General features: G+C 43.2%; 1 protein-coding gene across 4 annotated transcripts in view; it reads right to left on the bottom strand.

Annotated features, from left to right (window-relative positions):
* tmem131 (transmembrane protein 131) overlaps nt 1–12,382 on the bottom strand; it is a 108,200-nt gene that overhangs the window by 57,255 nt on the left and 38,563 nt on the right. For all 4 annotated transcript variants that reach the window (XR_005052028.1, XM_036979332.1, XM_036979391.1 and 1 more), the window contains 5 exons: nt 6,658–6,738; nt 4,399–4,534; nt 1,939–2,057; nt 1,737–1,845; nt 217–325 (listed from right to left, as the gene is read on the bottom strand). Coding sequence is in view for 3 of the 4 variants with exons in the window: in XM_036979332.1 (XP_036835227.1) it covers nt 217–325; nt 1,737–1,845; nt 1,939–2,057; nt 4,399–4,534; nt 6,658–6,738 (554 nt within the window). In the remaining variant the exon portion in view is untranslated. The remainder of the gene's footprint in view (nt 1–216; nt 326–1,736; nt 1,846–1,938; nt 2,058–4,398; nt 4,535–6,657; nt 6,739–12,382) is intronic.

Here is a 12,382-nt window from a genome sequence, read left to right as displayed (position 1 = left end):
CTAGAAAGCATCTCCATTGAATGTCCAGGACAAGACATAATCTGCGTCCACAGTGTATTTAAACTGGACTCTACAAGACCATAATTGAACTATGACCTAACCAAGTCAGTGCTGAGTCATGAATGAACCAACACACGTGTATCCTACCATCTAAACACATCATGAATGTTTCAAATCTTGTAAACGGTCAAAAACAAAATCAAATCAAATTCCTACCCTTGTAGCACCTCTGCTTGGTACGGGACTTCAAGTTTAAATGAGTTTATCTCCTTGACCTCCACTGTTATTTTACCAGAAAACTGAACCGGTCTTTCTGCTTTTGATGCTGGTAACAAACAAAAAATCACAGAGAAAATAAAAGAACATATTAAATTCATTTCCATGACTGGGAATACAGATATACATCTGTTGGTCACAGATACCTTAGAAAAAGGTAGGGGGGTAGATCAGAAAACCAGTCAGTATCTGGTGTGACCATTTGCCTCATGCAGCGTGACACACGAGTTGAGTTGATCAGGCTGTTGATTGTGGCCTGTGGAATGTTGAAGTTGCTGGATATTGGAGGGAACTGGAACACGCTGTCATACACATTGATCCAGAGCATTCCGAACGTGCTCAATAGATGACATGTGAGGTGAGTATTCAGGCCACGGAAGAACTGGGACATTTTCAGCTTCCAGGAATTGTGTACAGATCCTTGCGACATGGGGCCGTGCATTATCATGCTGAAACATGAGGTGATGCCGGCGGATGAATGGTACAACAATGGACCTCAGGATCACTCTCTGCATTTAAATTGCCATCGATAAAATGCAATTGTGTTTGTTGTCCGCAGTTTATGCCTGCCCATACCATAACCACACACCACCATGGGGCATTCTGTTCACAACGTTGACATCAGCAAACCGCTCGCCCACATGACGCCATTCAAATTCTCTAAAATTACGCTTACGGTAGAGAAATTAACATCGAATTATCTGGCAACAGCTATGGTAGACATTCCTGCAGTCAGCGGGCCAATTGCACCCTCCCTCAAAACTTGAGACATCTGTGGCATTGTGTTGTGTGACAAAACTGCACATTTTAGAGCGACATTTTATTGTCCCCAGCACAAGGTGCACCTGTGTAATGATCATGCTGTTTAATCAGCTTCTTGATATGCCACACCTGTCAGGTGGATGGATTATCTTGGCAAAGGAGGAATGCTCACCAACAGGGATGTAAAAAAACATTTTAGAAAAATAAGGTTTGCGTGTATATTTCTGGGACCTTTTCTTTCAGCATGAAACATGGGAGCAACACTTTACATGTTGAGTATATATTTCTGTTCAGTATAAGCTTTAAAAACAACAAACATTTTCTCTACACCTCCATGGCAAAATGTGCAGAATTGCACAAAATGAACTGCGGCACTTCTGAGTTTTTCCCCACCCCCATCAATGTTGCCCATCCCTGGTCGATGTCATGGAGAGTACAGGTGTTCCTAATGTTTTGTACACTCAACACACCCACTGAAGAAACGTGAATACCACTGATTTAAAGACATGGCATTTATAAACAGCTTTTCTTCTAAGACACCAACTGAAAGGTTAAACACCTGACAACGTAATGTTATTTCTATTCATTGAGTTTTATAAAGGTTAGTAATAAAAACGTCATGGTCTTTGGGTCCGTGGTTAATATTTCAGGTTTCTCAATTCAAGTGATTTAACATTTTCAAAGATCACAAGACTTACCATCAAAACTAATACTTGCAACTTTGGTATATCTACTCTCGCCTGGTTTTAGGGTGATTGCTTTGAAATTGATGGTAACCGCTTCGTTGGATGACCTCGTCCGTATACTCTGGGGAAAAAAACACCAAAATACAAGTTTACCTGGACGTCGGAACGGAAGAGTCAACAGACAAACAAGAGGAGGAAGTGCCAAGCAACTCACCGCGATCCAAACATCTTTCCTTCCCGAATTCAGTAGATGTGAGTTCAATTGTTCCGGCCAATCTTGTGACCGTAATGTACCGCAGTCTAGCATCTCTGTGGAGGAGTATATACCAGGGGCTAGAGGGAAGAGACCAAACAGAAAGAACCTATCAACCTCATGTGGACCAGTCAATCAACAATACCCGAGGTGACCTCCACCTCCACAGGCAGTATGATAAACTGGTCTAATACCTGAGGTGACCTCCACAGACAGTATGATAACCTGGTCTAATACCTGAGGTGACTTCCATAGGCAGTATGATAACCTGGTCTAATACCTGGTGACCTCCACAGGCAATATGAAAACCTGATCTAATACCTGGTGACCTCCACAGGTAGTATGATAACCTGGTCTAATACCTGGTGACCTCCACAGGCAGTATGATAACCTGGTCTAATACTTGAGGTGACCTCCAAAGGCAGTATGATAACCTGGTCTAATACCTGGTGACCTCCACAGGCAGTATGATAACCTGGTCTAATACCTGGTGACCTCCACAGGTAGTATGATAACCTGGTCTAATACCTGGTGACCTCCATAGGCAGTATGATAACCTGGTCTAATACCTGAGGTGACCTCCATAGGCAGTATGATAACCTGGTCTAATACCTGGTGATCTCCACAGGCAGTATGATAACCTGGTCTAATACCTGAGGTGACCTCCATAGGCAGTATGATAAACTGGTCTAATACCTGGTGAACTCCACAGGCAATATGATAACCTGGTCTAATACCGGGTGACCTCCACAGGTAGTATGATAACCTGGTCTAATACCTGGTGACCTCCACAGGCAGTATGATAACCTGGTCTAATACCTGGTGACCTCCACAGGTAGTATGATAACCTGGTCTAATACCTGGTGACCTCCATAGGCAGTATGATAACCTGGTCTAATACCTGAGGTGACCTCCACAGGCAGTATGATAACCTGGTCTAATACCTGAGGTGACCTCCACAGGCAGTATGATAACCTGGTCTAATACCTGAGGTGACCTCCACACAGTATGATAACCTGGTCTAATACCTGAGGTGACCTCCACAGGTAGTATGATAACCTGGTCTAATACCTGGTGACCTCCACAGGTAGTATGATAACCTGGTCTAATACCTGGTGACCTCCACAGGCAGTATGATAACCTGGTCTAATACCTGAGGTGACCTCCACAGGCAGTATGATAAACTGGTCTAATACTTGAGGTGACCTCCAAAGGCAGTATGATAACCTGGTCTAATACCTGGTGACCTCCACAGGCAGTATGATAACCTGGTCTAATACCTGGTGATCTCCACAGGCAATATGATAACCTGGTCTAATACCTGGTGACCTCCACAGGTAGTATGATAACCTGGTCTAATACCTGGTGACCTCCACAGGCAGTATGATAACCTGGTCTAATACCTGGTGACCTCCACAGGTAGTATGATAACCTGGTCTAATACCTGGTGACCTCCATAGGCAGTATGATAACCTGGTCTAATACCTGAGGTGACCTCCATAGGCAGTATGATAACCTGGTCTAATACCTGGTGATCTCCACAGGCAGTATGATAACCTGGTCTAATACCTGAGGTGACCTCCATAGGCAGTATGATAAACTGGTCTAATACCTGGTGAACTCCACAGGCAATATGATAACCTGGTCTAATACCGGGTGACCTCCACAGGTAGTATGATAACCTGGTCTAATACCTGGTGACCTCCACAGGCAGTATGATAACCTGGTCTAATACCTGGTGACCTCCACAGGTAGTATGATAACCTGGTCTAATACCTGGTGACCTCCATAGGCAGTATGATAACCTGGTCTAATACCTGAGGTGACCTCCACAGGCAGTATGATAACCTGGTCTAATACCTGAGGTGACCTCCACAGGCAGTATGATAACCTGGTCTAATACCTGAGGTGACCTCCACACAGTATGATAACCTCGTCTAATACCTGAGGTGACCTCCACAGGCAGTATGATAACCTGGTCTAATACCTGAGGTGACCTCCACAGGCAGTATGATAACCTGGTCTAATACCTGAGGTGACCTCCACAGGCAGTATGATAACCTGGTCTAATACCTGAGGTGAACTCCACAGACAGTATGATAACCTAGTCTAATACCTGAGGTGACCTCCACAGACAGTATGATAACCTGGTCTAATACCTGAGGTGACCTCCACCTCCACAGGCAGTATGATAAACTGGTCTAATACCTGAGGTGACCTCCACAGGCAGTATGATAACCTCGTCTAATACCTGAGGTGACCTCCACATGCAGTATGATAACCTGGTCTAATACCTGAGGTGACCTCCACAGGCAGTATGATAACCTGGTCTAATACCTGGTGACCTCCATAGGCAGTATGATAACCTGGTCTAATACCTGAGGTGACCTCCACATGCAGTATGATAACCTGGTCTAATACCTGCGGTGACCTCCACAGGCAGAATGATAAACTGGTCTTCGTTGGTTTTGATCCTGATGAAGGCTGTGTGGTTGTCTGCATCTCTCGACGAGAAGCTAGCCCTCATCACACCCTTCGTCTCAAACGGAGGGATCTCCTACAACACAGAGAATACAAGATTAATAAAACAATGACACAGTCAGGACACAGAGGATACAAGGACACAGTCAGGACACAGAGAACACAAGGACACAGTCAGGACACAGAGAACACAAGGACACAGTCAGGACACAGAGAACACAAGGACACAGTCAGGACACAGAGAACACAAGGACACAGTCAGGATGCATCCCAAATGGCTAGTACATTAATAGTGCACTACTTTTGACCACATTCTCTAGTGCACTATAAAGGAAATAGGGATCCATTTGGGAAGCTGCATCAGAGTGAGGGACCCTAGAGCAGGAACTAGTGGTCAGAGCGAGGGACCCTAGAGCAGGAACTAGTGGTCAGAGAGAGGGACCCTAGAGCAGGAACTAGTGGTCAGAGGGAGGGACCCTAGAGCAGGAACTAGTGGTCAGAGCGAGGGACCCTAGAGCAGGAACTAGTGGTCAGAGAGAGGGACCCTAGAGCAGGAACTAGTGGTCAGAGAGAGGGACCCTAGAGCAGGAACTAGTGGTCAGAGCGAGGGACCCTAGAGCAGGAACTAGTGGTCAGAGCGAGGGACCCTAGAGCAGGAACTAGTGGTCAGAGCGAGGGACCCTAGAGCAGGAACTAGTGGTCAGAGCGAGGGACCCTAGAGCAGGAACTAGTGGTCAGAGCGAGGGACCATAGAGCAGGAACTAGTGGTCAGAGCGAGGGACCCTAGAGCAGGAACTAGTGGTCAGAGCGAGGGACCCTAGAGCAGGAACTAGTGGTCAGAGAGAGGGACCCTAGAGCAGGAACTAGTGGTCAGAGTGAGGGAGCCGTAGAGAGAACTGACAGGGTTCTGACTAGACGCACTACAGCTATGACAGGAATATATATATTTTTTAAGGACATTTTACTCCAAAATGAATGAAAATAAAATGTTGACCACATTTAAAATATAATTTCCACCTCCAGAAAAGAGCCCAATAACATATTGGTGAAACTTTAATTAAAGCCTATGCGTGGGTTCAGACTAGAGGGAGTACAGCTACGGCAGGAAGTTACTATTTCATAGCAGGTTAGGATAATTAATATGGCAGGTTATGTTCCCAAACTGTGGGGCGAGGGGTCGGAAGGGGGAGACTCGGGGTCCCCAAATTTAAAAATAATAATAAATACACTGAACAAAAACATCCAAAGATTTTACTGAGTTACAGTTCATATTAGGAAATCAATCAATTTAAAAGCATTCATTAGGCCCTAATCTATGTATTTCACATGACTGGGAATACAGATATGCATCTGTTGGTCACAGATACCCTAAAAAAAGCAGGGGTGTGGATCAGAAAACCAGTCAGTATCTGGTGTGACCACCATTGTCTCATGCAGCGTGACACATCTCCTTCACATAGAGATGATCAGGATGTTGATTGTGGCCTGTGGAATGTTGTCCCACTCCTCTTCAATGGCTGTGAGAAGTTGCTGGATATTGGCGGGAACTGGAACACGCTGTCATACACGTTGATCCAGAGCATCCCAAACATGCTCAATGGGTGACATGTCTGGTGAATATGCAGGTCATGGAAGAACTGGGACATTTTCAGCTTCTAGGAATTGTGTACAGATCCTTGCAGCATTGGGCTGTGCATTATCATATTATAAAACTATGAAATAACACATGGAATCATAACCAAAAAAAGTGTTAAACAAATCAAAATATATTTGAGATTTGCCTTGATGACAGCTTTGCCATCAGAGTGAAAAAAGCTCCTGGGTTAGGAGACGCAGGCTAAGGTTTGAAAAAGTGTACAGGTTAGCTAAAACGCTCTGCTAACCTAAAGATTCCCAAAGCACGTTTAGTTGTTTTGACCTAGCACTACACAGCTGATTCAAATAACCAATTCATCAAGTTTTGCATCAGTTGTGTAGTGCTACGGTCAACAAAAAAAACATTCACCCAGGGGGGCCCTCCGAGTTAGGGAAACCATGTCTAATCTGCTACGAAAAGACACTCCCGGTCGACGCTGTGCTCCTTCTAGTCACAACCAACCCATTGGACAGGATTTAAATTTGACATCATAAGAGACGGAAGAGACAACTATTTTGACATTCTGATTTGATATGAAAAAGAGACAGAAACATGAAACTAACCCAGAATGTTCTGGTGCCTCCTTGTTGACCCGTAGGCGGGTCCAGATGGTGGTGATCTCCACTGGAGAACATCTCCACAACCTGCAGGTTAGAAACATCATGTTGGATTAAAAATGTTGGATTAAAAATGTTGGATTAAAAATGTTGGATTAAAAATGTTGAATTAAAAATGTTGAATTAAAAATGTTGGATTAAAAATGTTGGATTAAAAATGTTGAATTAAAAATGCTGGATTAAAAATGTTGGATTAAAAATGTTGAATTAAAAATGTTGGATTAAAAATGTTGAATTAAAAATGTTGAATTAAAAATGTTGGATTAAAAATGTTGGATTAAAAATGTTGAATTAAAAATGTTGGATTAAAAATGTTGGATTAAAAATGTTGAATTAAAAATGTTGGATTAAAAATGTTGGATTAAAAATGCTGGATTAAAAATGCTGGATTAAAAATGTTGGATTAAAAATGTTGGATTAAAAATGTTGGATTAAAAATGCTGGATTAAAAATGTTGGATTAAAAATGTTGAATTAAAAATGTTGAATTAAAAATGTTGGATTAAAAATGTTGGATTAAAAATGTTGGATTAAAAATGTTGGATTAAAAATGTTGAATTAAAAATGTTGGATTAAAAATGTTGGATTAAAACAATTCCACAGATTTGCTAATAAAAGGCTGTACATGTTTTTTTTCCCCTCATTAGAACAGACTGGTATTACTTCTCATGTAATTTACTGTTGTTTACACTGTTCCAAAACAGGCAGAACAATTATATTATAATCTAGCAGAACCTGTTGATCACATAATATTCACAAAGCTCTATACCCTCATTTTTCTTGATCTCATTATTGTTACAATTATTCTGATCATGGTTATAATAAGTAAATGTCGTTATCATTAGTAGTCTTTGTGTAGTATCCTTGTATAAGCAGCATCGAGCTGTAGGCCTAAGAGCACATCCTGTTCAGTCTTAATACCCTTGAAAATAAAAGAGAGCCGCACACTCTAGGAGCTTAGATGCAAAAATGTAATACAAGCTGTCTTCATCAGGGTATCTATCGGCTGTCGAAACGTTGGTATTCCATTTTTGCATCTGAGCTCCTAAAGTGTGCGGCTCTCTTTAATTTTCAAGTTTCTACTTCAGCACCTCGTCTTAATAGGTGTGCGTTTCTTTTTCTTCTATATCAGTCTTAATACCCTAACCTACTATATTTTTATAAATAGGCTACTGGATGAATCAATCAATCCTTCACGCCATCACACAGCATACAAGACATTTAGGCTTTGAAATGCAATCAATAATTTTAGTTTTTAAAATGAAATAAAGGGGATCTTATGAACGGCTTTAGGCCCGAATGGGTCACTCGGATGAGATGCTTTACATGCTTTACGTAAAGAGAGCAAGGGTTGAAACAAATTACGGATTTGGGTTACAGAACTTTTCATTAAGAAACTGAACGGCTGAAAATACATAATAAAACACCTGGTGCCTTTTCACTGCAGTAGGGAGGAGAACGAGACAACGTGCACCAGCTTCAGCACAGACAATAAAACACCTGGTGCCTTTTCGCTGCCGTAGGGAGGAGAGCGAGACAACGTGCACCAGCTTCAGCACGGACAATAAAACACCTGGTGCCTTTTCGCTGCCGTAGGGAGGAGAGCGAGACAACGTGCACCAGCTTCAGCACGGACAATAAAACACCTGGTGCCTTTTCGCTGCAGTAGGGAGGAGAGCGAGACAACGTGCACCAGCTTCAGCATGGACAATAAAACACCTGGTGCCTTTTCACTGCAGTAGGGAGGAGAGCGAGACAACGTGCACCAGCTTCAGCACGGACAATAAAACACCTGGTGCCTTTTCACTGCAGTAGGGAGGAGAGCGAGACAACGTGCACCAGCTTCAGCACAGACAATAAAACACCTGGTGCCTTTTCACTGCAGTAGGGAGGAGAGCGAGACAACGTGCACCAGTTTCAACACAGTGTGACCATCTGGCTCTTTCTTGAGTCATTTGTGTGTCTGGATCCTGGACTTCCTGTCGGGCCGCCCCCAGGTGGTATGGGTAGGCAACAACACGTCTGCCACGCTGATCCTCAACACAGGGACCCTTCAGGGGTGCGTGCTTAGTCCCCTCCTGTACTTCCTGTTCACCCACGACTGCATGGCCAAACACGACTCCAACACCATCATTAAGTTTGTTGACGACACATCAGTGAGACAGCCTATAGGGAGTAGGTCAGAGACCTGGCAGTGTGGTGCCAGGACAACAACCTCTCCCTCAACGTGATCAAGACAAAGGAGCTGATTGTGGACTACAGGAAAAGGAGGGCCGAACACGCCAACATTCACATCGATAGGGCTGAAGTGGAGCGGGTCGGGAGTTTCAAGTTCCTAGGCGTCCACATCACCAACAAACTATCATGGTCCAAACACTCAAAGACAGTCGTGAAGAGGGCACGACAAAACCTTTTCCCCCTCAGGAGACTGAAAAGATTTGGCATGGGTCCCCAGATCCTCAAAATAAATTCTACAGCTGCACCATGGAGAGCATCTTGACCGGATGCATCACCTGGTATGGCAACTGCTCGGCATCTGACAGTAAGGCGCTACAGAGGGTAATGCCTTACCCATTTGTTTTTACACTGCTGCTACTCACTGTTTAATTAATATGGGTAATGCATTTACATTGACACAACCCCCCCACCCCCATTTGTTTTGTACACTGCTGTTACTCACTGTTAATTATCTATGCATAGTCATGTGACTCCTACCTACATGTACAATTTACCTCAACTAACCTGTACCCCCTTGACTCGGTAGGGTACCCCCTGTATATAGCGCTTATTGATATGTTGTATTATTTTTTACTTTAGTTTATTTGGTAAATATTTTCTTAACTCTTCTTAAACTGCATTGTTGGTTTAAGGTAAGGTAAGGTCTACACTTGTTGTATTCGGCAACAAATAAAGTTTGATTTGATTTAATCTGATGCTTAAAGTATCAGACAGGCTTAGGCCATATGTAGTTGGTTTTATTCAAAACACACAGACAGTGTTGTGAATAAAAAACAGCTTCTATCTCAAGGCCATCAGACTGTTAAACAGCCATCACTAACATAGAGAGGCTGCTGCCAACATACTGACTCAAATCTCAAGGCCATCAGACTGTTAAACAGCCATCACTAACATAGAGAGGCTGCTGCCAACACACTGACTCAAATCTCAAGGCCATCAGACTGTTAAACAGCCATCACTAACATAGAGAGGCTGCTGCCAACACACTGACTCACATCTCAAGGCCATCAGACTGTTAAACAGCCATCACTAACATAGAGAGGCTGCTGCCAACATACTGACTCAAATCTCAAGGCCATCAGACTGTTAAACAGCCATCACTAACATAGAGAGGCTGCTGCCAACACACTGACTCAAATCTCAAGGCCATCAGACTGTTAAACAGCCATCACTAACATAGAGAGGCTGCTGCCAACACACTGACTCAAATCTCAAGGCCATCAGACTGTTAAACAGCCATCACTAACATAGAGAGGCTGCTGCCAACATACTGACTCAAATCTCAAGGCCATCAGACTGTTAAACAGCCATCACTAACATAGAGAGGCTGCTGCCAACACACTGACTCAAATCTCAAGGCCATCAGACTGTTAAACAGCCATCACTAACATAGAGAGGCTGCTGCCAACACACTGACTCACATCTCAAGGCCATCAGACTGTTAAACAGCCATCACTAACATAGAGAGGCTGCTGCCAACATACTGACTCAAATCTCAAGGCCATCAGACTGTTAAACAGCCATCACTAACATAGAGAGGCTGCTGCCAACACACTGACTCAAATCTCAAGGCCATCAGACTGTTAAACAGCCATCACTAACATAGAGAGGCTGCTGCCAACACACTGACTCAAATCTCAAGGCCATCAGACTGTTAAACAGCCATCACTAACATAGAGAGGCTGCTGCCAACATACTGACTCAAATCTCAAGGCCATCAGACTGTTAAACAGCCATCACTAACATAGAGAGGCTGCTGCCAACACACTGACTCAAATCTCAAGGCCATCAGACTGTTAAACAGCCATCACTAACATAGAGAGGCTGCTGCCAACACACTGACTCAAATCTCAAGGCCATCAGACTGTTAAACAGCCATCACTAACATAGAGAGGCTGCTGCCAACATACTGACTCAAATCTCAAGGCCATCAGACTGTTAAACAGCCATCACTAACATAGAGAGGCTGCTGCCAACATACTGACTCAAATCTCAAGGCCATCAGACTGTTAAACAGCCATCACTAACATAGAGAGGCTGCTGCCAACACACTGACTCACATCTCTGGCCACTTTAATACATGGACTTAATAAAAGGTATCATTAGTCACTTTAAATAATGCCACTTTAATAATGTTTACATATCTTACATTACTCATCTCATATGTAAATACTGTATTTTATACCATCTACTGCATCTTGCCTATGCCGCTTGGCCATCACTCATCCATATATTTATATGTACATAATCTTATTCCATCCCTTTAGATTTGTGTATATAAGGTAGTTGTTGGGGAATTGTTAGATTACTTGTTAGATATTACTGCACTGTCGGAACTAGAAGCACAAGCATTTCGCTACACTCGCATTAACATCTGCTAACCATGTGACCAATAACATCTGCTAACCATGTGACCAATAACATCTGCTAACCATGTGACCAATAACATCTGCTAACCATGTGACCAATAACATCTGCTAACCATGTGACCAATAACATCTGCTAACCATGTGACCATTAACATCTGCTAACCATGTGACCAATAACATCTGCTAACCATGTGACCATTAACATCTGCTAACCATGTGACCAATAACATCTGCTAACCATGTGACCATTAACATCTGCTAACCATGTGACCAATAACATCTGCTAACCATGTGACCATTAACATCTGCTAACCATGTGACCAATAACATCTGCTAACCATGTGACCAATAACATCTGCTAACCATGTGTACGTGACCAAAACAATTTGATTTGAGGCCGGGTGGGCATACTGCCAAATTCTCAAAAAAATGTTGGAGGAGGCTTCTGGTAAAATTATCTTGCAACAGCTCTGCAGTCAGCTCCCTCAAAACATATGTGGCATTGTGTTGTGTTACAATACTGCACATTTTAGAGTGGGCTTTTATTGTCCCCAGCACAAGGTGCACCTGTGTAATGACCATGCTGTTTAATCAGCTTCTTGATATGCCCCACCTGTCAGGTGGATGGATTATCTTGGCAAATTCTCACTAACAGGGATGTTAACAAATTTGTGAGCACAATTTAAAATAAATAAGCTTTTTGTGAATATGGAACATTTCAGGGATCTTTCATTTCAGCTCATGAAACACTTTACATGTTGTGTTTATATTTTTGTTCAGAACAATATCAATATTCATACAATATTTGGAGTACATGTAAGATAAGAACATACTATTACATCACCTCTCCAAACTGGGTTTCAGTGAGAGGACTAACTGGTGTCTCCAAGTGGCCCCACACCTCTCCAGACTGTGGGTTTCAGTGAGAGGACTAACTGGTGACTCCATGTGGCCCCACACCTCTCCAGACTGTGGGTTTCAGTGAGAGGACTAACTGGTGACTCCATGTGGCCCCACACCTCTCCAGACTGTGGGTTTCAGTGAGAGGACTAACTGGTGACTCCT

The sequence above is a fragment of the Oncorhynchus mykiss genome, chromosome 1 (genome assembly GCF_013265735.2).
Source record: "Oncorhynchus mykiss isolate Arlee chromosome 1, USDA_OmykA_1.1, whole genome shotgun sequence".
Taxonomy (NCBI): Eukaryota; Metazoa; Chordata; class Actinopteri; order Salmoniformes; family Salmonidae; genus Oncorhynchus; species Oncorhynchus mykiss.
Note: the sequence above shows the minus strand (reverse complement) of the source record. Positions and strands in the feature narration are given on the sequence as shown.